Genomic DNA, 27083 nt, shown 5'->3' with positions numbered 1-27083 from the left:
CGCTGACTCTGTAGAGGAAGCCGCTGATCAGGGAGGAACTGCCAACCAGGGAAGCTGCCGAACAGGGAGGAACCACTGACTAGGGAAGCGTCAGCGCAGTGGCAGCAGTCCTGACCTTCCAACCCAGGCTGTGCGTGGTAAGCCCTTCAGAGCCTTTCCTCTGCCGCATAACTTTGGATGCAGTAGAAGAAAGGTCCTGTCGGGGCTGGCCGCAAACAGCCTGTTTATAGCGATGCCACTGCTGCTTTGGGTAAGGAATGGGGGGTTGGCAGGTCAGGACTGCTGCCACTGCTGCTGATATTTGGGTGGGGGATGAAAGAGATGCTTGATTGGGAGTTGGAGCCTGAGTTGGTGAGAAAAGAGACATGAGATAGCCACTGGAAAATGGAAGCCATAGCTGGATTGAGGAAAGGACAAATGATCCCTTAGCTGGCACAGCTGGAAGGCAGCTTCAGTGAGGGTCTGGGCAGGGAGAGAGAGAGAAAGAAAGAAAGATAGACGGGGTAGGGATAGAGAGAAAGAAAGAAAAAGATAGACGGGGCAGGGAGAGAGAGAAAAAGACAGATAGATATCTATTCTAGCACCCGTTAATGTAATGGGTTTAAACATTTGGCGGCGATCCAGCACCAAGGGTGAGTGAACGGGGTTCGGAGGGGAGACGGGACACATTTGCCCATTGTGTAGCTGGGCAGGTGTGTGCGGGAAGCTGGTCACAGCTGGATTGAGGAAAGGGCAAGGGATCCCTTAGCTGGCACAGCTGGAAAGCAGCTTCAGTGAGGGTCTGGGCAGGAAGAGAGACAGAAAGAAAGAAAGACGGTGGGAGAGAGAGAAAAAGAAAGAAAGAAAAAAAGATAGGGCAGGGAGAAAGACAGACAGACATCTACTCTAGCACCTGTTAATGTAACAGGCTTAAACACTAGTAGCTTATATTATAGTGGCGGAAGAGTAGATTTAAGGCCAAAGTGGGCTACACAGGAAAGTTTCTTGGAGGGGCCGCATGGTGTGGTGATATCCTAAAAAGCCTTTGCAAGTCTTAATTTATTTTTACTATTTGATAATGTGATTTAAGCAGTTAACCAAGTAGATACAACTGATAAGTCATCAGACAGCCTTTCACAGATATCATTTAGGGCTCCTTATAGCAAAGTGACATTTCTTTTTGAGTATCCAGGTTAACAAAACACACAATATACTAAATTTACTCGTAGCTATATGCTATCCTACCTCAAAGAACAGACACACTATCCAGTGCACATTTTCTTAGAATGCCGAATGCGTTTTCTTTTGCTTCTTGCTAGTTTTTAAATGTTTTTTTTAATGAGTTGAATTTTTCCTTCTTTTCCCCCTTTCCCTCTCAACCCTACACGTTTACTCCTTGGAATTTATTGTGCATTTGTTTGCAATCTGTAGAAAGTTGAAGACTTAACACATTTATTTTTTTGCAGCTCTTGTTTTCTGCAAATCTAATTGATGAAAAACAAATTGTTTTACAGGTCAAGGTGGATTTTCATACCTGAAAGAATGGCTGTGGTGGGCAGGATTAATTTCAAGTAGGTCAGACAACATTTTATCTCACTATTAACAGTTCCTCATCTCATCAAGACTAGTGTGAGAGCAACTGGGCAGTCACAAGCCACTTCTGGGGTGTGACAATTTCAGTTGAAAACATAGTTTAACATATATATTGGAATATAAACTGACCCAAATATAAACAGAGGAAACATTTTCCCCCCAAAAAGGAGGAATAAAAGGTTAACTCGAATATAAACCTGGTGGGAGGGTGTTTTATATTCAAGTGTCCTGCCAGGCTCTGCACTAACCTCCCTCATTCCCTTGCCCTGCCAGGCTCTGCATACTGTCTCCTCTCCTTCCCTACCAGTCTCTGCACACTGTCTCTCCTCCTTCCCTGCCAGGCTCTGCACCCTGTCCCCCCTCTCTCGATACCTTGCAGGCCTCCACTGGGCCTGCTGTAAGCCCTGGTGGTCCGGGACAGCAGGGATCCCTCCCGCCTCCTGTCCTGGCTGACTCTTAACAACTCTCATCTCCCTCCCGCCTCCCCGATTAGTAAAAAGCTTACCTTTAAAATCCCTGGTGGGCCAGTGATGGGCCAGGACAGAAGGGATCCCTCCTACCTCCTGTCCCAACCAACAACTTTCACCTCCATCCTGCTTCCCTGATTAGTAAAAAGCATAGCTTTAAATCACTGGTGGTCCAGCAGTGAACAGCAGCAGGAATGATCTTCCTACACTCCTGCCCCATGCAGAGCCGCAAGATTTTGGCAGAGATACCTGGAAAAATGTACTGGGAAGGCAAAATCCTCCTTCAGCACTGCTCTTTATTAATAATAGGTAAAATGAAAATTTCCAAGAATGATGCTGATGGTGAAAAATCTGGGTCATACTGACATGAGAGGCATGTCAGCTGCCTCATTAACATTCACTTTCTCATATCCCTTATACTCTCTCTCTTTTAAAAAATATATTTTTCTGTTTCTTCAGTTTCAGTCCTGTTGCTTTTTATTCATTGGTTTGATCTGCCTTTTTGTTTCTTCTCTTTCTGTTATCATGCAACCTCTCTTAATCACAACTGCTTTAAAATTGTTGAGAATATGTGCAGTCCCATAAAGCTGAAATCAAAATACTGCAGAAATGTTCGCTATTACAGAATTAGTCAAATCATGTTGATATGATCCTCCATATTTCTAAGGGATTTCAGGATAATTAAAACTGAGAGCCTTCTCCAGCAAATAAAACCAAACAGTACTAACACACTGTTGAAACTGGCAGTGCCTCTTTGCCTAGGTTGGTAACCATTAAGGAAATTGAATTCCTCTCTCTACCCCACCCCCCAAAAAAGAAACTGTACTTGATTATAACATACCTTGAGCTCACATTTGGAAAGACCTCTTTCACTTCTTTAATCTCTTACCATTCTATCTCACATTCTTGCTCAATCTTCTGTCTTCCTTTCACATCTCTTTCTCTCTCCAATTATCTCTTATTCTACCCTCCACCTTCTTGTTTCTAATCTTCTCTGAGGCATTTCCCCCCTTCATTTGGCTTCTTCCCTGCTTTGGGCCTTCGTCCTTAAATCCCTTACTCTCTAGTTCTTCTCTTAGTCATTTTTAGAACATAAAATTTTTAGAACATAAAATATTGGGTCAGACCAATGATCCATCTAGTCCTGTTTCCATAGTGGCCAATCTGGGTCACAAATACCTAGCAGAAATCCAAATAGTAGTAATATTCCAAGCTACCAATCTTGGAACAAGCAGTGGCTTCCCCATGTGTCTCAAGAGCAGAATAAGGACTTTTCCTACAGTAACTTGTCTAAACCTTTTTTAAACCCATCTACACTAACTGCTGTTACCACATCTTCTAGCAACGAGTTTCAGAACTTAACTACGTATTCTTTAAGTGAAAAAATATTTCCTCCTGTTGATTTTAAAGGTATTTCCATATAACTTTGACTGAAGAGAACCTCTAGCCTTTCCTCATAGGAGAGGAGTTCCATCCCTTTTATCATTTTGGTCACTCTTCTTTGAACCTTTTCTAATTCAGTGGATATCTTTTCTGTGTCTCTACCTCAATTTCACCCTTTCTGGCTCTGGGTCTTCCTCTATCATTCTTTTCTGTATTCCCTTTCTGGTTATCCATTGCCAGTTGATCCCTTTTTCAGTCTCTTCTCCCCAGTCTCTCTTGCTGTGGTTCTTCGCACTCTCATTACCTTGAAATGTTTAAAGCTCAAAGTACCCATAAGAGGAACCAGAGATCAGAGATAATTGTCTTCCATCTTGGCATTGTGGCCGGGCCAGGTCCTGAGCAAATGGGAAAACCCAGCGCCTTTTTTTGGTTGGTGAAAGGAAAACCCAGACACTGGATTCAGTTCAAACAAAACTTCACCGGGTTTATTGTAAGGAAAAAGAAAATCCCAAAACAAACTGCTTTTCACAGTCACTAGTCACACCGTTCACTTTACCTAATTCCAGTGTCTGCTATAGGAAATATAGTTCAGGGACTGGGACTGGATAATCCTTGTCACCACTTTATAAGCAAAAGAAAATCAAAATAGGACTTCTCCGTCCCTCAATAGGCTAGCATGCCCTTCTTAGGGCCACTGGTTATTTTATGCCACAGTCCTGGCCAGCATGGCTCTGGCACTTCAGGTGCCGACACTTCTCTATACCATAGGATTAAAAAAACTTCTTCTTTTGGCTTTTATTATTAGTAGTAATTTGACCCATTAAGGACTTTAACAGACTGCACTGCAGTCTGTGTGGAAGCAAGCCCCCCTTTTCACATAGCTGTTAAGGCCCTTCCAAATGCTACCACAATCCTTGAGCTTTTGTTAACCTAGGGACCTATCTTGCTAATAAGGCTTTTAAGCCTTGCTCAAACAGACAGGCACTGCTGCCTTGCTGCTTCTATGGCATTAATTAAGCACAGGCTTCTCTCTGCAGGCTTTACTTGAGATGGAGGAATGTCTTAGCTTATAACTTTTAAATCAGGTTTCCATACATTCCTCTGGCACACTTAACTCTGTTACAGCCTCACTGCCCCACCCTGTGTCACTGGTGCTATAATCGTTGTCTTCAGTCTCCATGCATTCCCCTGCTTTACTGTCAACCTCCCATTCCCCTCCCTGGGTGTTTGGGAAAGTTTCCTGGCCAGGTTCTTCTCCATCTGAAAGATCCTTTAGCTCTTACCTCAGGCTCCCCTTGGAATTCACAATACCTAACTGGCTGTTGGATACCTCTCCCTGCTTGTTGGCCTGGGGCAATCACACGTTCCTGGTGGTTTGCAAAGGGCGTTGGGCTGCTCTCAGTGTGCTGCTTTCTGCCTCCCTTGTTAGACTCAGCTGGGGTTAATTTATTCACCTGCTTGAGGCTTAGGTGACTGCAGAGCCTCGTAGCAAACTCCACCCCTTCTGTGTTGATTCTCTGTTTCTCCTTAGAGCAGGGAAAGGAATAATAGGGGATAGATAGTGTTTTGTGTGCCCTCCTTGCTGGAATTCCTGGTTGTAACATCATCTGCCTTTTCTCTTTTCTTTCTTTCTGTACTAAACTAGGACTTTTAGCAGGGTGTACAGACTTTATTTTAGGTATTGCAGGTTTGAGGGCTGTACTGTTGATTGGGTTAGCAGTCTTATTAGCCATGACAAGAGCTTCCCTGTCATAGTATTAAGGGCTAGATTCACTAATCCCCGAGTCTGTCTCTGATCCGTTCCCGATTGCATGCAAGCCGACAAATTCAGAAAAGGCCTGCATGCAAATGGGGATGATCGTTGACACGCCCCCCAGCCATAGCCAGGATCGCTAGAGAGCGATCCTGTAGCATGCGCAGACCCTGACAATAGTGACAGGAGATGTAGCCTCCTGTCAGGGCTTCTGCCGGCTTTTTTTTTTTTTCATTTTTTAATAGGCCGCAGAATATCAGGCCTATTTTTAAAAAAATGAGAAAAAACCTCCCGACCAGCACAGCACGGTACACCCCTGACTGGCAAGGCCCGACCTGACACCCCCCATAAAAGTTGGGAACAGGAGGGATGCTCAGTCCCTCCTGCTCCGTAGGCCTCCCTCCTGCGAAAGCACGTCCCCCCCCCCCCCGACAGACAAGACACACCCCCGACTGGCAAGACCCGACACCCACGTAAAGGTTGGGAGCAGGAGGGGTGCTCAGTCCCTGCTTCATAGGCCTCCCTCCTGCGACTGGCATGGCCCACCCCCGGCACGGCATGGCCCATATTTAAAAGTTGGGAGCAGGAGGGGTGCTCAGTCCCTAAGGGGGAGGAGCCAGATGTGCTTGAGCCAATTGGGGCCTTCCTTAGGGATTGAGCACCCCTCCTCCCTAAGGCCCAGGCAGACGCATCCGGAGGAGCAGGAGGAACTGAGCACTCCTCCTGCTCCCAACTTGGATGTAGGGGGGTGCCTGGCCGGGGGTGGGGCCATCCGGTCCAGTCGGGGTGGGTGGGTGGGAGGCAAATGGAGCAGGAGGGACTGAGCACCCCTTCTGCTCCCAACTTATAGATACGGGCCTTGCTGGGGGTGGGCCCTGCTGGTCGGGGAGGGTGAGTAGATTGGTGGCAGGAGGGAATTGGCATCCCTCTTGCTATATTCGCACGGGTGGGGATGGCAGTGTCGGGTGGTGGCAGGGTGAAGTGGGCATCCCTCCTGCTATTTGTGGGTCACTGGGGGGAGGGGATTGCGTTTGTCGGGGGGCCCTCGACCGTTTTTTGACAGGTCTGCCTGTCTTATCATTTTTTTTTTTAAATTGGGCAGATATTTTGCATGTGTAACACATGCAAAATATCTGTGCCATGGGAAAAAAATGAATAAAAAAGACAGGCAGGCCTGTCAAAAAACCTGCAGACCTGTCGGTAACTCAGTTACCAACAGATCTGCAGCAGTCAGGTTTCCCAATAGTAAAACTGGATTCAAAATAGCCAAGCAATTGTTAGTGAATCAATTGCTTGGCTATTTAGCATGGGGTTTTACTAATTTGCATGGGAGGATCGGGATCGGATCACTACTTGCGTTAGTGAATAGTGCAGAAGGGAATTCTGGTTGCAAAAGGGTCGCAAACCGATCAGTTTGCTTTGTGAATCTAGCCCATAGAGTTCATCAGGCTGGTTGGTGGGAGGGAGTCAGTTGTGACGAGAGGATCTCGACTGGGTCAGTTCTAGTATTAATATGCTGGTCTGTAATTTGTAGCAGTGCACAATTTCAACATGTTCAAAAATGAAACATATACTCCTTCATATTCTTAAGTACTATACTTTTTCAACCAAGTGATTATTTTTTTCTTTCTTTTTTTTTTTTCTAGTGGGACTGGGAGAAGCTCTTAACTTTGCTGCCTATGCTTTTGCACCTGCAACGTTGGTCACACCATTAGGTGCATTGAGTGTTCTTATATGGTATGTATCAATGAAAGCAAATTTCCAAAAAGAACGAGTTTCTGAGAAAAACATCGCTTTGCAAATTCTTTAAGGAAAACAATCATATTCTCAAAGCATTTCTTGTTTAGTCTGTCCATTGGTTGGAGAGGCATTTAAACTTGCAAAAGAAAATTAATCTTCCTGTTTAGGGTTATGCATTCAGCTGCCTTCTATTTATGTATCAAGTTATTGTAGATATGACTGGTGCACAGCAATCAGCATTTATGATTAAAAGAGAAAACACAATAGTGCTTGTTGATCCTACTTCTTCCTATAGGCTCATTTTCTTAACAAACATCCAGACATATAGGAAACCTTAGACCTCCAAATATCGATCATTTGAGAAAAACCACAAAATGGTTGCATGAAGCTAATGAAGCCAACATTTTGTTAGTGTAGCACAATTTATTCATAGTGAAGGTTCTAATATATGGGATCATAAAGGAATATGCACTATATTAGTAAAGGGGATAGAATTCGATATACCGCTTTTTCTGTGTGTTTTTTACACCAGTGTTCCTCAACTCAGTCCTGGAGTACACCCTTGCCAGTCAAGTTTGAAGGATATTCACAATGAATATGCATGAAAAAGGAGGCCTACCACGGGCCAAGGTGGAGGATATAGTGAGCCGTATCGACAGGATCATCGACAGTGCGGAAGGAGGAGATATGATGGTAGTGATCCATCCTGGAACAAATGATGTGAGCAACAGGAACTATAGCAGGGAAACACTGAAATACCAGTTCGGGTGCTAGGAAGGAAGCTGAAGATCAAAACTCCGATGGTAGCATTCTCGAAGATCTTACTGGTACCCAGGGCCGACGGGAAGAGGCAGACGGAACTGCAAGCAGTCAACGCGTGGATTAGATGCTGGTGTGAGGAAGAAGGATTCCACTTCGTGCACAAGTGGACAGCGTTCTGGGGAAAGAGCAAGATATGCAGAAAGGATGGACTCCACCTCAGCAGAGACGGAACGAGGCTACTTGCAAGCAACATCAAGCAAGAAATTGAGAAGTTTTTCACCTAAGAAGAAGGGGAAAGCTGACGGTCGACCAAGAGTCGATGGTTCCGAAAACGGTATACCCAGAGGATACCGTGCAAGAAGATTGTAAAGACTCACCGGATCATAGGCGAGATAGAAATCCCGACGGATCGAAAGGGATGAAAGCGAGGGAGATAGAAGGAAAAAGAAATTGCAAGAAAGTGACAGGCCGCAAACTTAAGTGTATGTACACAAACGCAAGGAGCCTATGGAATAAAATGGGGGAATTGGAAGGTATGGCACAAAAAGATAACCTGGACATCATCGGCATCACGGAAACATGGTGGAACGAGGACGTCTGGGACACTATGCTACCGGGATACAAGCTATACCACAAAAACAGAGTAGGACAAAATGGTGGGGGTATTGCCCTATACATAAAAGAGGGAATTGAGTCTACCGCATATATACACATGCACATACATTTGCATATATTAGTATTCTAAACATCTACACGCTAACATGCCTTTGTTATAGAATTGCCCCTGTTATATAGATTATCAATAGGAAAATATCTATGTATTTTCTCTTTGAAAATTAGCTATGAAGTGCACACAGTGAAAGCACCCACATAATCTTCAACTAGATGAGCTACTGGGAAAAAGCACTGGTTTTATTTATTGCTAAGAAATACATTTAAAGGTCCTTTTATTAAGGTGTGCTAATGGATATGTGTTTATTTAGTATTATGCATAAGAACATAAGAATTGCCGCTGCTGGGTCAGACCAGTGGTCCAATGTGCCCAGCACTCTGCTCTGCGCTACAGCGGCCCCCAGGTCAAAGACCAGTGCTCTAAATGAGTCCAGCCTCACCTGCGTATGTTCCAGTTTAGCAGGAACTTGTCCAACTTTGTCTTGAATCCCTGGAGGGTGTGTCCCCTATAACAGACTCCGGAAGAGCGTTCCAGTTCATACAACTGGCTGCGTGGCATAGATAGATTGTGAGTCTGCCGGGACAGACAGGGAAAAATGCTTGAGTACCTGAATAAATTCATGTAAACCATTCTGAGCTCACCTTGAAGAACTGTATAGAAAATTGAATGAATAAATGAATTTAGAATTGGGCTAAATTCATTAGTGCACCTTAGTAAAAGGACTTTTAGGGCTCCTTTTACGAAGGTGCGCTAGGGTTTTTAGCACGCGCTACAATGCCATGCATGCTAACCCTGCGCTACACCGAAAATACTAATGCCAGCTCTATGGAGGCATTAAAACCGCTAGCACACCTTCGTAAAAGGAGCCCCTACCTAGTCTTTGTTTCATTTAAAATGCATCTTTGTACAAGCCTAGATAAGCTTCTGATTATGCAAACATAACACCATTTAATACCTGCTTTAGCAGTGGTCTCAAACTTAAACCCTTTGCAGGGCCACATTTTGGATTTGTAGGTACTTGGAGGACCTCAGAAAAAATAGTTAATGCCTTATTAAAGAAATGACAATTTTGCATGAGGTAAAACTCTTTATAGTTTATAAATCTTTCCTTTTGGCTAAGTCTTAATAATAATATTGTAATTTATATCTAAAGAGACATATGATCAAGAAACTGTTTTATTTTACTTTTGTGATTATGATAAACATACCGAGGGCCTCAAAATAGTACCTGGCGGGCTGCATGTGGCCCCCGGGCCGTGAGTTTGAGACCACTGTGCTATAGAGTGCAACAGATGTCACAACCATTGTACTTTTCCATTTACTTTTTATTTACTAGTAACTTAGGGGTGTTTCTTTTTTCCCTATACAGTGCTATTTTGTCCTCCTATTATTTGGATGAGAAGCTGAACGTCCATGGAAAGCTTGGCTGCATATTAAGCATTTTGGGGTCAACGGTTATGGTTATCCATGCCCCAGAAGAAGAAGAGGTCACCTCTTTACATGATATGGAAATGAAACTGAGAGATCCAGGTCTGTAAACATTGTCTCACTTAAATACTCAATTATGCAATACCTAAATGTTGAATGAATCTAAAAAAAATTCAGCTCCTCTTTCAGGAAGACACATTTAGGTGTATTCTAATTGGAAAGCCCACAAGTCTGTTCCTTTTGAGATTTTTACAGTGCATAAGCATGGTGGTACTGCAGTTCCCGTAGTTTAACTCTTTCATCCGTATTGTATTTCCTTTCTGCCACTCATATAGCAGGTTAGTGTCCTAGCTATTTTATCTTTCCCCTACTAACTAATATTTTGATATACCACCACTCCCCCTTTGCATTTTTGACTGATGAGGAACAAAATATTTTGTTTGGAGATAATTAGAGATAATAGGAATCATCCAAAAATATTTATGTAAGAAAAATTTCTATTCTATTTGTATAGTTGCAAAGCTTTCAACTAATTTTTATCCATGAAATTTATACTTTTAACTTTATACTTTTAAAGTTGACCTAGGGAAAAGTATCAGCAGATCTGCAGACTTATTCTTTGGATAATTTTCCAACCAAAACACCACCTAAACTTTTTTGATAATGATAAATGAATGTACTGTTGCAATCTCTACCCAAACCCCACCCCTGGAATGCTTCTGCTCTATGTGAATATGTACCTTGATTCATACACAAGGGAGGTAATTTTATAAACTTTTTTCTTAAGTAAAATCACTTTTATAAAATTACTTCATGGGTTATGTACATGGTAGTGACAAGAAGACACATACTTTTATCCCAGGACAAGCAGGCAGCATATTTTCACGTATAGGTGACATCACTGACAGAGTCATGATACAGACCACTTTAAAAGTGCATCACTACTTTTAGAAAGTTCACGATAGCCCGAACCGCACATGCGTGAGTACTGTCCTGCCTGACGTAGGGCGCGCAGTCGCTCAGTTTTTTCATTTCTGCGGAACTAAGACGACGTGTTTATCGATCATTTAACTTTTCTTGCCTTTTCGCTCTCGTGGCTTTCTGACTTTTTGTCAGGTTTTTTCCCCTTTTTTTCTTTAGTATTGCTTTCTTTCTTTCTTTTTTTTTTAAAAAAAAGAAATCTCTTCATGAAAACATGAAGTAGGCAGGACCCGCCAGAGAGGAAGGCCTGAAACCGGCAACAGCAGCGAATTTTAAACGCTGCTGCTGCCCGAAGAAGCCAGGCCTTAACCACAAAGCTGGGGGGGGGGGTGGAGGGTTTTAAAAGGTACAGAGGTGGTGATGCAGGGGGGGTTGAAAAGCCATCGGCCGTGAAGTATGCCGCCTGCATATGGACTTTAAAAACTTGCCTGTTTTATTTTTAAATGCCGTTTGGGCTCGGCTGCCGTGGCCTGCAGCTGCCAGAAGCCACTGCGGCCTGTAGCTGCCAGAAGCCACCGCGGCCTGCAACCGCCAACAGCCACCATGGCCGACATCCGCCTCGGGCCGCCGACAGCTGCTGCGGCCGATATCCACCTCGGGGGGGGGGAGAGAGAGAGCTTCGCGCGCATGCGCACTCCTACCTGTGGTGCCCTACAGCGAACGGAAAACGGAACACACAGATGGGAGTGCGCATGCGCGGCTAGCGTTTTATTATATTAGATAAAAAGAAACAATATTCTGTCCAATTGTTATTTTATAAATACAAATAACACAGGGCAAAGATCAACAAAACCCATCTCCCCTCCTCTTCATTTATATCCCCTCTACTATCAAGAAAACTGAACAAGCCAAATTATTACAGAATGCTACACAGAAATATCATGCTAACAGAATACCGCAATCACACATGACAGGAATAGTGTTAGGGGAGTGCAACTAGGGCAACTGCCCCCTGGTCAGAGAGCACCCTAAACCAGCTGGATGCTATAGAAGCACTGCCTGGGCTTTGCAGTCCCCAGTTATGTCTAACACCAGCTCTAGCAGGATATATATTTCAAATTTGATATATTCTAATTACAAAATAGAAATAAAATTATTTTTTTCTACCTTTTTTCGTCTCTGGTTTCTGCTTTCATCTTCTTTTCACTCTCTTCCTTCCAGCGTCTTCCCTCTCTGTCTCTTCAATCCAGCATCGGCCTTTCCATCCACTGTCTGTCCTCTCCCCATTCCATATGGTATCTGTGTTATTTCTATGCCCCTCTCCCCTTTCCATCCAGCCTGCCTGCGCTCTCTCTCTCCTTTTTACATGATTCATTCCAGCTTCACTGCTCTCTTCATTTTTATCTCTCCTTTACCAGATCTACCGTCGTCGTCCCTCTCTGCTTATTTTTCTGCTGACCCCTTCCCATCATCAATCTCTCTACTTTCTCATGCCTGTCTCTCCCCTTCCCCTCCTCTAATCTCCCTGCCAGCTGTTTCCTTCCTTTTTTTTTTTTTCCTTCTCCCTTCCCTCCTCCTCCTGTCCAGCAGTAACTCTCTTCCCTTCCTCCCCTCCCAGCAGTATCTCTCCTTCTCTTTCCCTCCAGGTCCAGTAGCAGCTGTCCCTTTTTCCCCTTGCCCAGCAGCTTCCCAGACTCCTTTCCGTCCTCCCCTCCCAGCAGCATCTCTACTTCTCCCTCTCCAGGTCCAGTAGCAGCTGTCCCTTTTTTTCCCTTGCCCAGCAGTTTCCCATCCTCCAACAGTGGCTTTCTCCCCTCCCAGCAGCTTTCCTTACTTCCCAGCGCAGCGATTCAGGAAGGCAGCCTCGGGTCCTTTGTTGGGTCACGCCGCCTCTGAGGAAAGAAGAACTTGCATCATCAGAGATGGCCGCGACTCAGCAAAAGCCCCAAGGCTTCCTTTCTGAATCGCTGCGCTGTTAAGTAAGGAGAGCTGAAGAGAGGGAAGAAAGCCACTGTCGGAGGCTCCCCTGCCCACCGCGGACCAGCTGAAAATATCTCGATCTTGCCGGCCCTGTGCGGACAGGCAGGAAATTGAAATTAATCATTATCCCAGGACAAGCAGGCAGGTATTCTCACTAGTGGGTGATGTCATCCGACAGAGCCCCGACACGGACATCTTGAAAGCATGTCTTGCTTGAAGAAACTTAGAAGTTTCGAGATGCCCGCACCGCGCATGCGCCAGTGCCTTCCCGCCCGATGTACCGGGCGTGTCTCCTCAGTTCTTTTCTTTCCGCGGAGCTGAGAAGTTTGTACTTCATTCTGCGCTGACTGAAATTCAGTTTTTGCCTTCTTTAACCCGCGTTTCTGTTTATTTCTTTGACTTTATTTCAATTTTACTTTATTTTTCTAAAAAAAAAAAAAAACTTAAAATTATTTCTTCCGGCGGTTCGGCCGGGCCGGCCTCGTGGCTGCGGCCTAGCGGCTTCGACCTTGCAGCGTCGATTTTCCGGCCTATGTCCCGACCAATCACCGGTTTTAAAAAGTGCAGCAAGTGCCAGCGTGCGATTTCGCTGACGGACCCACACCGACGCTGCCTTCAGTGTCTTGGTCCGGAACACGTTCCGAAATCGTGCCGGCCTTGTTCCACGCTCACTGCGCGCTCGTTTAAGCGGCGCTGCTTGCTCTGGGAGTCGATGTTCAAGATGGAGACTGCCAAGGACATCTCTGCTACTGCGGCTGTTGAGGTTTCGCCGGTCCGTTCGAAACCTGCATCGACGACTCCTGCATCGAGCATCGTGAAGCCCGCATCGTTCGCACCGGCTTCAGCATCGAGTTCAGCATCGGCGCCTGCCTCCGTCTCCTCGGTTCAGGTACCGCCTTCCACTGTCCCTCCTGTGGTCATCAAAGTGCCTAAAGCTAGCAAGCAGAAGCACTTGGCCACGAAGGAACGCGAAGACCATGCAGGAGGACCCCCTTTCGGTGCGGATCCCTCCATATCGGCTTCGCTTCGTTCCCTGCTAGAAGCTCAGTTTGTCGAGCTTATGCGCACTATGGGACCCCGGCTTATCGCCAACATTCACGGTGAGCTTCCGACCCCGGTTTCAGAGGGCGGTCCGCCCCCTCCCCCTCCTCCTCGTCGTTCGATCTCTCGGCTCGACGAGGGGGATCGGCGGAGGGCGGCGGAATCCTCCAGGAGGGCTTCCCTTCCTGAGATGCCACCTTTGGAGCCCATCACACCTCCACGCCAACAGGGTGCTAGGGCGGCTCCTGATAATCGTAGTCCTGGGCATACTGCATCGCAGGAGGAGTTCTTCCGCACTCCATACCAGACCTGGGTGGCGCTGCGTGAATCCGCATCTCTGCCACCTCTACGATCCACTGCATCGAGCCCTATCCATTCCTTTGAGGCTTCAAAGGACCAATCGATGCATAGAAGATCTCGTTCTCCGTCCCGTCACCGGGAGGGGCATCGATCTCGGCACTCTTCTCGGCACTCCTCACGTCATTCGGCGGTGTCTCCGCAGAAGAAGATGCAGCGTTTGGGATACTCCTCGTCGGATGTGTCCCAGCCGGAGGGGCCGGAGTATGAGGAACCATCTGCCTCCTATTCTCCCTGCCGATCTCAGCTCTCCCTGGACCCGGAGGCTTCCACGTCTTCTAGCCCGTCTCGTCGGCCGGCCTTGGCAGACCAACTGTCTTTCTCATCCTTTCTCCGACAGATGGCGGATGACTTGGATGTGACTTTGGACACTGGGTCCAAATATTCTAAAGAGTATTTGGACACCATGCATTTACCTCACCCTCCGGCGGAGACACTTCGGCTTCCTCTACACAAGCTGCTGGACCAGACTTTCATGCGCTGTTTTGAGACACCGTATTCCTTACCTGCAGTTCCCAGTAAACTGGATGCTCGATACCGCATCGTTCACCACAAGGGGTTTGAGGGAGCTCAACTTTCTCATCAGTCCCTTCTAGTCGAGTCCTCTCTCAAACGTTCTCATCTCTCCCAAGTCTATGCTTCCGTGCCTCCGGGCAGAGAGGGGAGAACGATGGATAAGTTTGGTAGACGTATCTATCAGAACTCGATGATGGCGACTCGAGTACTCAACTACAACTTTTTCTTCTCTTCATACTTGGATTTTTTCTTGCCGGTGCTCCGCAAGTTCATTCCTTTCATCGATGCTCAGGCTCGTTTCCAGTTTGAAGAGGTGGTGGCGACCCTGTCCCAATTACGCCTTCAACTGATGCAATCCTCCTACGATGCCTTTGAGCTCTCAGCTCGAGCTGCGGCATGTTCGGTTGCCATGCGTCGCCTGGCATGGCTTCGAACCATCGATATGGATCCGAACCTCCAAGACAGACTTGCAAATGTACCTTGTGCAGGAGCGGATCTATTTGATGAGTCTATCGAAACTGTTACTAAAAAGCTGTCGGACCATGAAAAGTCTTTTCAGTCTATTCTACGTCCTAAACCGAAGCCTCAGCAGTCTCGTCCATCTAGACTGCCTCAAATTTACCAGCGGCGTTATCAACCGAGGCAGACTCCTCCTGCGAGACAGCCTGCGAAGAGACAGCCTCCGCAGAAGACGCAGCAGAAGCCTCAGCTGCCGGCTGCACCCAAGGCTACTCAGCCTTTTTGACTCTCTTCCAGGGAGCATAACCAACGTTCTGTCTTCCCCTGTTTTTCCCATAGGGGGTCGTCTCCATCATTTTTGTCATCGATGGGAGTCAATCACCACAGACCTTTGGGTCCTTACCATCGTAAGAGAGGGATACTCTCTTCATTTCCACCGGGTCCCCCCGGACCACCCTCCAAGAGAGCATCCTTCCAACTTAACGCAGACCGCCCTTCTTCTCCAGGAGGCTCAGGCCTTGCTTCGGCTTCGGGCCGTCGAGCCAGTCCCGTTAGATCAGCAGAACCAAGGTTTTTACTCCCGATATTTCCTGGTTCCGAAGAAGACGGGCGATCTGCGGCCCATTTTGGACCTTCGAGTCCTCAACAAGTTTTTGGTCAAGGAGCGGTTCCGTATGCTGACCCTTGCCTCTCTCTATCCCCTCCTCGAGCAGAACGATTGGTTATGCTCTCTGGACCTCAAGGAGGCCTACACTCACATCCCGATTCATCCGGCCTCCCGCAAGTTCCTCAGATTTCGGGTGGGACATCTGCATCTGCAGTATCGAGTGCTTCCATTTGGCCTTTCCTCTTCGCCCAGAGTCTTCACGAAGTGTCTGGTGGTGATGGCCGCTGCACTCCGGAACATGGGTCTCCAGGTGTTTCCATACCTCGACGACTGGCTCATCAAGGCCCCGTCGGCCCCAGAGGTCATTTCGGCGACCTTGACTACAATTTGTTTTCTGCAGAACTTGGGCTTCGAGATCAACTTTCCCAAGTCACATCTTCAGCCCACCCAGACTCTCCCCTTCATCGGGGCGGTCCTGGATACCATCCAACTTCGAGCGTTCCTTCCTCCTCAGCGCATGGATGCTCTTCTTCTACTCTGCCAGTCGATGTCTTCTCGCCCGTCCATCTCAGCGAGACACATGATGGTCCTCTTGGGTCACATGGCATCCACAGTTCATGTGACGCCTTTTGCCAGACTACATCTCAGAATTCCTCAATGGACCTTGGCATCTCAGTGGACTCAGGTGTCCGACCCATTGTCCCGTCACATTGTAGTCACTCCTGCTCTATGGCAGTCTCTTCCCTGGTGGATGACCTCTTCGAATCTATCCAGAGGTTTGCTATTTCACTCTCCTCCCCACCAGAAAGTTCTCACGACCGATTCATCGAACTATGCATGGGGAGCTCATCTGGATGGTCTTCGCACTCAGGGGTTCTGGACCAGTGCGGAACGACTCCATCAAATCAATCTTCTGGAGCTCAGAGCCATCTTCAATGCTCTTCAGGCTTTTCAACATCTGCTTCACGACATGGTGGTCCTAATTCGCACCGACAATCAGGTCGCCATGTATTATGTAAACAAGCAAGGGGGCACGGGCTCGGCCTCCCTCTGCCAGGAAGCTCTTCGAGTCTGGGATTGGGCGGTCCGCCACAACACCTTCCTCAGGGCTGTCTACATTCAAGGGAAGGACAATGTCTTGGCAGACAAATTGAGTCGTCTTCTTCAGCCTCACGAATGGACGCTCAATTCCAAACCCCTTCATCAGATATTTGCACAGTGGGGGACACCTCAGATAGACCTCTTTGCAGCCCCCCACAACTTCAAGCTGCCTCAGTTTTGCTCCAGGATCTACACTCCTCTCCGCCTCGAGGCAGACGCTTTCCTACTGGGTTGGGGGAATCGCTTCCTATATGCGTTTCCCCCTTTTCCTCTCATTCAGAAGACTCTGGTCAAGTTGAGATCAGACCATGCCACCATGATTCTAATTGCTCCTCGGTGGCCCAGACAACCTTGGTTCTCCTTTCTACTTCAACTCAGCAGCAGGGAGCCCATACTTCTTCCAGTGTTTCCTTCACTACTCACTCAACATCAGGGTTCACTACTTCATCCCAATCTGCAGTCCCTCCACCTGACAGCTTGGTTCCTTTCAACATAACTCCTCACCAGTTTTCTCAAGCAGTGAGGGAGGTCTTGGAGGCTTCCAGGAAGCCTGCTACTCGACAATGCTACTCCCAAAAATGGACTAGATTCTCCTCCTGGTGTATTTCCAATGCTACGGAACCTCAGCGAGCTTCCCTTTCTTCTGTATTGGACTACCTTCTACACCTATCTCAGTCTGGTCTCAAGTCTACCTCCATACGAGTCCACCTGAGTGCTATTGCGGCTTTCCATCAGCCTCTACAGGGGAAACCTTTGTCTGCTCATCCTGTAGTTTCCAGATTTATGAAAGGTCTTTTTCATGTCAACCCTCCTATCAAACCTCCTCCTGTGGTTTGGGATCTCAATGTTGTCCTGTCTCATCTCATGAAGCCTCCGTTTGAACCTCTCAACAAGGCTCCACTTAAGTATCTCACCTGGAAGGTGGTTTTTCTGGTGGCCCTCACGTCTGCTCGCCGCGTCAGTGAGCTTCAGGCCCTAGTAGCGGATCCACCGTTCACTGTATTCCATCATGACAAGGTGGTTCTTCGTACTCATCCGAAATTCCTGCCTAAAGTGGTCTCTGAATTTCACATCAACCAATCCATCGTGCTTCCAGTGTTCTTTCCAAAGCCTCATTCTCATCCTGGGGAAGCTGCTTTGCACACTCTGGACTGTAAACGTGCTTTAGCTTTCTACTTGGATCGCACAAAGCCTCACAGAACTGCTCCTCAACTTTTCGTCTCCTTTGATCCAAACAAGTTGGGACGTCCTGTATCGAAGCGCACCATCTCTAACTGGATGGCGGCTTGTATCTCTTCCTGCTATGCCCAGGCTGGATTATCCCTTCCCTGTAAGGTCACAGCCCATAAGGTCAGAGCAATGGCAGCCTCTGTAGCCTTCCTCAGATCGACACCGATTGAGGAGATTTGTAAGGCTGCCACTTGGTCCTCGGTTCATACATTCACCTCTCATTATTGTCTGGACACTTTTTCCAGACGGGATGGACAGTTTGGCCAAACTGTTACAAAATTTATTCTCTTGAAATTGCCAACTCTCCCACCATCCCATTGGGGTTAGCTTGGAGGTCACCCACTAGTGAGAATACCTGCCTGCTTGTCCTGGGATAAAGCAATGTTACTTACCGTAACAGTTGTTATCCAGGGACAGCAGGCAGCTATTCTCACGTCCCACTCACCTCCCCTGGGTTGGCTTCTCAGGCTAGCTACCTGAACTGAGGAGACACGCCCGGTACATCGGGCGGGAAGGCACTGGCGCATGCGCGGTGCGGGCATCTCGAAACTTCTAAGTTTCTTCAAGCAAGACATGCTTTCAAGATGTCCGTGTCGGGGCTCTGTCGGATGACATCACCCACTAGTGAGAATAGCTGCCTGCTGTCCCTGGATAACAACTGTTACGGTAAGTAACATTGCTATCTCGCCGGCCCTGCACAGACCGGCAGAAATTTCCTGTGGACCGGCACCAGTCCACGGACCGACAGTTGAAGAACAGTGCTCTAGAGTCTCCATTTTTTCCCTTTTCAGGGGTTTCTATGAGACTCATTTTATACAGAGTGATTCCTATTTCTGTGTTTGATACACCTTAACTTCTTTGTGAATTGCAAGTGCAATCTACCTTGAAGAAGTCTTCAGGATCTAGTGTATGTATACCTGCTAGTGAGGGCAATATTCAACTCACGTCAGCCTTTTTGACATATTTCTTCGGGGCATATCCTCAAAATTCAGACTTTCATTTTGGTGTTGCAATGGAAGGAGAGTTGATATTCCTACTGTACATCAAATTGATTCACAGTGTCGTCTTCCACTGCTTGTTTTGCCTTCTCGGTACTTACATATCTTAGAAGCATCAATGACCACTGACGGGAACTAACAAGGGTGGAGAGCTATCAGGTAGTTTTCCCGTCATTACAGTTTTGTCCTTGATTTTGCTGCAATACAGGATCAACCAGGTGTATTCGTTTCTCATTCCTCTGTTCCACTAATGTTGCAGGGTATCTGCTTGGGAATATCCAGACTCTTCTTCAGGTCTCTACATTTCTTTATACTTCATGCTGGATGTTTGGGAGTGGCTGTAGGGGAGGAAGAGGCCACTCAATCCTTTTTAGGATAACTTTTCTTCTCCTGGTTTTCATAGCAGCATTTTTTTCTTTAGCCTTTTGGCCTTGGGATTTTTGTCTTTCTGCCACTATCCAGCTCTTGACATCCTTCATTTCTAGGGGTCTGGAGTTTTTTTTTCTCCTTCCCCTTCCCACTTGATTGGTTTTCACACCTTTCGGTTCTGCTGTTATTTTCGCACCCAGGTGCAGTATTCTTACTCTTCCTGAGTTTTTGTTCTTTGGATTTCAGGGAAGCCTCTTTTTTCCTTTCATTCCTTAGAGCTTCCTGTATGTGCTTGCACTTTTCAGTCATCTAGCACAGTTTGTACTATCAGGCCCTTCTAACGGCTTCACATCTTTTTTCATATTAAAAAGGAGTGCTTGCATTTGTGACTCCACAACTCCGCTATCTTCGGCTTTTTCTTTTCCGGTACGACTACTATCCTTCAATTTTTATGGGGATTCTACCAAGGGTCTCCAGAATTTGGCCTTTTTCTCTGTTGAGAGCATTTCTTCTTCTGAACTTGCTCTTCTTTTCCTGTTTACAATTTGAACACTTTTTTGCTTGGCACTTGAAGGTTTTCAGGTCACATGCCTTTCCTGTGTCCTGGAGCACTACTGGCAAGACTCTGTCTTTCCCTTTCCACTGTCCATGTGACACCACTGACAAGGCTACTTTGCACTCCTCAGTGGACCTTTGCTTATCAGTGGTCTCAAGCGACAGATTATCTCTCACAACATATATTGTGACACAATTTCTTTTGCAGTCGCTTCGATGGTGGATGACCTCTTCCAATCTCTCCAGAGGTCTCCTTTTTCACTTACTCCCTCATCACAAGGTCATCACGACGGATTAATCCACTTATGCTTGGGGGGTTCATATAGATGATCTTCAGACTCAGGGTCTTTAGATGATCTTCAGACTCAGGGTCTTTAGATGTCAAGAAGCAGAAATTTCACTTCAGAGCGATTTCTTTTTTTTTTCTTTTTTTTTAATGTCTTCAAGGCATTCCATCATCTTCTCTGGTCCCAAGTCTTTCTCCTTTGCACAATCAAGTAGCAATGTACTGCATCATCAAACAAGGAGGCATGGGCTCTCTCCTGTTATATTAGGAGGCCCAGAAGTTCTGGACTTGGGCAACTATTGGCACCTAAAAGCTGTCTACATTCAAGGGGAGAAGAATTCCCTAGCAGATAACCTCAGCAGAATTCTTCAGCCTCACGAAGGGACTCTCAGCTCTGCAACTCTCTAGTCCATCTTTGCTCAATAGGGCCCCACACAAGAGGACTTGTTTATGTCTCTTAACAATTACCAGTTGCCCCAGTTTTGCTCTGGGCTTTACTGTCCTCTCCACCTGGAAGCAGGTGCCTTTCTCCTGGATTGGACAGGCCTATGTCTATATGCATTTTCTCCAATCCCTCTCATCTTGAAAGCTCTGTTCAAGCTCAAGAGCGAAACAGCCACCTTGATTCTCATTGCTCCAGGGTGGCCCAGGCAACATTGGTTCTTCTCCCCTTTCTACTTCAACTCAGTTTCAGGGAGCCCTTACCTCTTCTAATATTTCCTACTCTGTTTACACAGAGTCAGGGATCTCTTCTGCATCCCAACCTGCCATCACTATACCTATCAGCTTGGGTTCTCTCGGGCTGAATCCATCTACCTTACATCCCTCTCAGCCTGTTTGACAAATTCTTGATGCATCCAGGTAACCATCCACTTTACAATGTTATCAACAAAAGTGGACTAGGTTCTCTTCCTGGTGTCTCCTTCATCATCACGATCCAACTTCTTTATCAGTAGATTTGGTGTTGGATTCTCTGGTTTATCTATCTGATTCTGGTCTTAAATCTACATCTGTCAGAGTCCATCAAAGCGTCCTATATCAATACTTCTATTTTGACTGTCTGTGCCAGGTTCTGTGGATGACGTCACCCACATGTGAGAATATAGTGCCTGTTTGTCCTCGGATAATTACAGTCATTCATCCAAACCAATAAATGTATTTATGGTGGAAAATATATTACAAGAGACCACTGAAAAGTTCTCAGCCCAACCAACAAAGTCTCTATTGAGGGCTACACACTTAGTCCAGCAATTTTCCACTTTTTTCGTTACGTATTTTTCTGATTAAATGAAAAAAAGTTGAAAATCACTGGACTAAGTATATAGCCCTCAATGGAGACTGCCCCAACTTTGGGCTAGGTTTAGCAACAATCGCTGCTAACTGACCCGATTCACTAAATGGCCCACCGCATGTTTTTTCCCTCGATCACCCATTTTCCAATCCAGCTATGCAAATTAGTAAAATACCATGCAAAATAGCCAAGCAATTGATTCACTTACATTGCTTGGCTATTTACCAATCCTAAAACCTGATTGCTGTAGACCCCTCAGTAACTGTGTTACCAACAGGTCTGCCTGCTTTTTTTTAATCATTTTTTTCCATGGCACAGATATTTTGCGTGTATTACACGCAAAATACCTGTCCCATAAAAAAAGAATGAAAAAAATCCCCCATCGCTCCTGCAGCCCTCCCCAATGACCCCCGACAATCGCACCCCCCCTCCCCTGATAATTGCGGTGACCCACCCGAACCCCAAAAAGATTGCAGGAGGGATGCCCACTACATCCTGCCATGAAAGACCTCCCCCCTCTACCCCGAAGAAAAAGGCAGGAGGGATGCCCACTCCCTCCTGCCTCTGAAGGTGTCTGCCCGCTCCCCCCAAAAAATGGCAGGAGGGATTCCCACTCCCTCTTATCCGCAAATACCTCCCCCCTGAAGAAAAAGGCAGGCAGGATGCCCACATTCTCCTGCCACCGGAGGCCCTACTCCCCTGGCCCCGGTCCCCGTACCTGTGACATTGGGAGCAGAAGGTACTGAAAACACATCCTGCTCCGACTCCTCCCCTAAACACTGGGCCTTAGGCCCCTCCCAGTGCATCATGTGATGCATGGGAAGGGGCCTAAGGCCATGATTGGCTCAGATACCTCAAGTTCCTCCCTTGGGAGGAGCTTGAGAGATCTGAGCCAATTAGGGACTTCCTTAAGAAGGAGACTATCAGGGCCTTAGGCCCCTCCCTGTGCATCACATGATGCACCGCGGAGGGATCTAAGGTCCAGTGTTGTTGCGGAGGAGCCGGAGCAGGTGTTTCCAGTACCTCCTCCCAACGTCACAGGTACGAGGGCCGGGGGAGTGCGGTCTCCGGTGGCAAGAAGGAGTGGGCATCCCTCCTGCCTTTTTCTTCAGTGGGGGGGGGGTAGAAGTATTTGCGGACAGGAGGGAGTGGGCATCCCTCCTGCCATTTTTTTCAGGGAGCAGGCAGGCACCTTCAGAGACAGGAGGGAGTGGGCATCTCTCCTGTCTTTTTCTTCGGGGGGGAGGTCTTCATGGCAAGAGGGACTCGCCATCCCTCCTGCCATCTTTTTGGGATTTGGGGGGGGGACTATGGCTCAGGAGTGCTAGTGTGTGGGGGTGGGGGCTTTTTAATGGGACAGATGGCACGCAGAACATCTGTCCCATTAAAAAAATCTGCAGCCCTGACAGCAGTGACAGGAGTCTGCTTCCCCTGCCACTACTGTTAGGGCTCTGCATTGTGTCAATCACTCACTGAGCGATTGAGTCGATGGGTTTGCATGCAAATGATTTGCACCTCCAAGCAAATCATTTGCATGCAAGCTTAATAGTGAATCAATCACTGTTGGAAAATCGGCCAGAGAATCGACCAACAACGATTGAAGTCACTATTGTTAGTAAATGTAGGCCTTTGTTGGTTGAGCTGAGGACTTTTCAGCGGCCCTTCGTAAATCCTGGCTAATGGCCTGTGTGCTTCTTAGATCAGATGCCTACTATCTTGACATGTGTCTAGTGTTCACACTTAAGAAATGATTATCAAGGTCTTTCCTCACAGAAAAGTCTTAGTGAATCAGACCTATAATATATGTATAGTATATACATGAATTCAGAGCAGATCTTTTAAGTTTTTCTGTTTACATTTTTTTGTGCACTGGTTTACAGTCTTTTGGAATTGTTTCATATTTTTATTTCTAAATTGAAAACATTAACATTATAGTCATAGTCAAGTCTACCTTGAAACTCATACTCTCACCTTTTATCCTCAATCATTTTCTGATGCACTGGGAAGCCCAACCAATTGAAACAAAAACACTTGACTAGTATAATGTTTGCTTGCCATAAAGGTTTTGTTCTTTCAGTTAACTTTGTTCTTTTTTTTTCTCCTACACAGGGTTTATTGTATTTGCAGTTCTTGTAATTATTATTTCTATTGTGCTGATCTTTGGGGTGGCTCCAAAAAAAGGTCAGACAAATATATTGGTCTACATTTCCATTTGCTCTTTGATTGGAGCTTTCTCTGTATCTTCTGTCAAAGGTCTGGGAATTGCAATAAAAGATCTCATACATCGGGAGCCAGTTTACAAACATCCTCTATTCTTTTTCTTGCTGGTTGTGCTGGCACTTTCTGTTGGCACTCAAATCACCTTTCTCAACAAAGCACTGGATATGTTTAATACTTCAGTAGTCACACCAATTTATTATGTATTCTTCACCACTATGGTTGTGACCTGCTCTATCATTTTGTTCAAGGAATGGAGCAGTATGAGCATAGGTGACATAATCGGGACCCTCTGTGGATTCCTTACCATAATCACTGGCATCTTTCTATTGCATGCTTTTAAAAATACCAATTTGACCTGGACTCAAATTAGTTCTAATTTAAAGAAAGAAAAGCAAGGGCCTTTGAGACATGAAGACCAACATACCCTACTAGACAACATGGAAAGCCCAGTTCTGGTCTATGAGGATGATGATACATTGAGCAGAGTTAATGAACTCCGGTAAATCACCCTGCTGTTGATTCCTACAAAAAGATATTTTTGTCCACTGGAAATTACAGACTTTTTTTTTTTTTACATGTATGTGCAGTCAGTTGTTAATCAGTGCAAAATCCTGAATGTGGGATTCTTTATTGAAATCTTCAGAATTTTAAACTGTGGAATATATGTAAAGTGGTTCATTTTACAGAGCAACAGTTTTGGGACTAATAAATAGTTCCTGTGACTTTGTCATATACTACTGTCATGGACATCAGCTTGACTAAAGGTATTAATGAATTGTAAAGTTTTGGTTTTCAGAACAAAAACTGAGAAATGAGCACACTGACTTCAAAAAATGAATGTTATCCTGCATATTTAATGCCTGTCAGTGTAAATAACTTTCTTGTTATAGAAATGCACTTTAAACCAGTTTTACATTTCCTCCTCATCCCCCCCTAACATTAAAGGAAAAGTTTTATACCAATTCTTAGCCTTTTCCTACAGAAATATTAGATATATATAATTACATGAAAGGGTAAAGTAATAATAATGTGGGATCTTCTGCTTCTTGAGAGTCCTTGAAAGTGTAGCCATGAAGAGAACAGCAATTCCTCTGCTTTACTGCATTCTGAAAATGATGAAATTGAAGCAGTGGCACTTACTCATCAAGACTGGCATTCCTACTGTTTGAAGAATGTTAATAGAAGCAGCAGAAAGTTGTATTAGTCTGAAGAATGATTTTTCAAGTGTCTCTTCAGAATTTATGCCCTAGCTACGATGTGATGCTTAAATTGGCAAGGCTGCAAACCAAGTGACTGCCATGTTTTCAGTTCAAAGCATAAACCCAGACAATATTTTTAGAATAACTGAAAATTAGTCTGTTTTCATCATACAATGAGGTTCTGTTTACGATGAAATAAAAAGAGAATGAAGCCCTTATGAGTGCTTTGAAAGTGAAGGTTTTTTCCTTTTAAATTGTTGTGCTGTTTGTTTTCATAGATTTATTTATAGCTGTTGCAGGAGTATTGACATGAAGCAGTTTTTGTCCCAGTGCAGTACAGGGGGGGGGGGGAGGATTTCCCAGTTGGGCGACTAGATCAGGAACTGACAGAATCTGCAGGAAAGAAACTCTTTGTTATGTTTTTTTATACAGTACTAAGGTGGTTAATGTCAATTGCCATAACTTAGATTTGCACTGGAGAATAGCAGACTTGAGTTCAAATCTCTAATTCAGCAAGACTTATGCGTGACGTGGAGAGGATGTGTGTAAGCCCATGGAGAGAGGAAGGCATGCAGCTGTGTTGTTACTGGAGGGTCCCATGCCAGAAAAAGAGTAGCATAAACTGAGATTCTCAGAGGAACTCTTAGACTGCCTGGGGTGGGGTTGATCATAAAATGGGAGGGTGAGGGGGGAAAGGTGTTCAAAGAGATTTTTAGGCCTCCTGTTTCCCATGGATTACTTTTTAGTCTGATAACCTTATGCTGCATCTTCATTTTGTTATCAGTTATTTTTAGAACTGTATATTTGCCTTTCTCAGAGCAGCATACCACACTTGATGGTATTTGTAATATGTTGAAGCTTTTTTTAAATGTTATGGTTGTACTAAATGCTTTTAAACTACTGTGTGTTGGGTGGATTATCATGTTGAATGTATTAGCAAAAAGAACAAGCATTCATTTTAATTGATCAAATGGAAGCATCTCTTTGTGTTTCTAGTAGTTAATGCAAGGTATTCTTTGCTCAGAAGTGTAAGGGTTCTCTCGTCAAAAGGTATTGCTGAGACACAAAGCTCAGAATGGGAAACAATGGCTCATCTTAGACTTCCAAAACAAAAAACTACATTTGATCTTGTTACCACTCTCTACTGTATGTGTGTAATATAGTGGCTGAGCTCAGCACTGACCAAAACTTGGGTAGTTATTTTGTGTGAGAAGTTTCTTATGTGTGTCCAATATGTCCTACACCCAAGTACTAATGGAACTCCAAGGTCTGACTTATCTAGTATATTTTCCATTTCATTTCTGCCACCCCTTTTTGCAGTAAGAAAGGACTCTCCTCTTTAAAATATTCTGTCATTTTGTTTTCTGAAACTCACAGAGTTGGCTTACAGTTTCCTTTAAATTTGAGAAAAGTTTTTAGAGTAAACCAGTGAAGTGATATTTCTACTTTGCATTCATGGGGTAAATCAGATGCTTTATGAGCAAGAGCAACAACAAAAAGTGTTCTATCAGAGTGATAGGTTTTGTTCATATCATTTTATATCCCATCCTCCCTAATGAGCTCAGAATGGGTTTCAAGGCTGATATACATAATGCATAGACAAACGGGTTATAAATTTACATGTGTACAGTATAGTTTGATTATTTTAGGTGAGCACAGGATACAGTGTCCCCACCCAAAATGGCTATTCTCTAAGCCAATAATTCACACAAAGGTATGCATTTTCAATAAAAAAAATTTAATTTATATTAAAATGCCAATTAATTTTATGCCTTTCCATAAAACAAAAACCCATAATTGACCTTTGTATGAAGGAGATTCTCTCAATAGCACTTAAATTTATGTGTGTATGGAGAACAATCTCAAAGTGCAAAAATTTGGCACCGTCTTTTATACTGTTGAAATAACTGTGGTACGTCATATCTCCAATACTTGGTCAGAGCATTTCCATATAAGGCAGGACCATTCCTACACGTGATCTAGACCAGTGTTCTTCAACCTTATGGACCAATAGAAATAATTATTTTGTGAACCGGCATCGGTCCACAGACCGGCAGTTGAAAAACACTGGGCTAAATCGTGCCCATCTCTGCCCCAGACCCCACTCCCATAATAGTACTAATTGTAACACCATTTTTATACACACAATATAATTGTATTAACAACACATAATGT

General features: G+C 45.3%; 1 protein-coding gene across 4 annotated transcripts in view; it reads left to right on the top strand.

Moving 5' to 3' along the window:
- NIPAL1 (NIPA like domain containing 1) overlaps positions 1 to 25126 on the top strand; it is an 83716-nt gene extending 58590 nt beyond the window's left edge. For all 4 annotated transcript variants that reach the window (XM_033946023.1, XM_033946032.1, XM_033946041.1 and 1 more), the window contains exons 3-6: positions 1494 to 1550; positions 6822 to 6912; positions 9720 to 9880; positions 23599 to 25126. In XM_033946023.1, coding sequence (XP_033801914.1) covers positions 1494 to 1550; positions 6822 to 6912; positions 9720 to 9880; positions 23599 to 24212 — 923 coding nt within the window. In that variant the 3' untranslated portion in view covers positions 24213 to 25126. The remainder of the gene's footprint in view (positions 1 to 1493; positions 1551 to 6821; positions 6913 to 9719; positions 9881 to 23598) is intronic.
- The last annotated feature ends 1957 nt before the right edge of the window (positions 25127 to 27083 follow it).

Source organism: Geotrypetes seraphini, chromosome 1, assembly GCF_902459505.1.
Source record: "Geotrypetes seraphini chromosome 1, aGeoSer1.1, whole genome shotgun sequence".
NCBI classification, from domain to species: domain Eukaryota; kingdom Metazoa; phylum Chordata; class Amphibia; order Gymnophiona; family Dermophiidae; genus Geotrypetes; species Geotrypetes seraphini.
The sequence above is the reverse complement of the archived record's forward strand: the minus strand, read 5'-3'. Positions and strand labels throughout refer to the sequence as shown.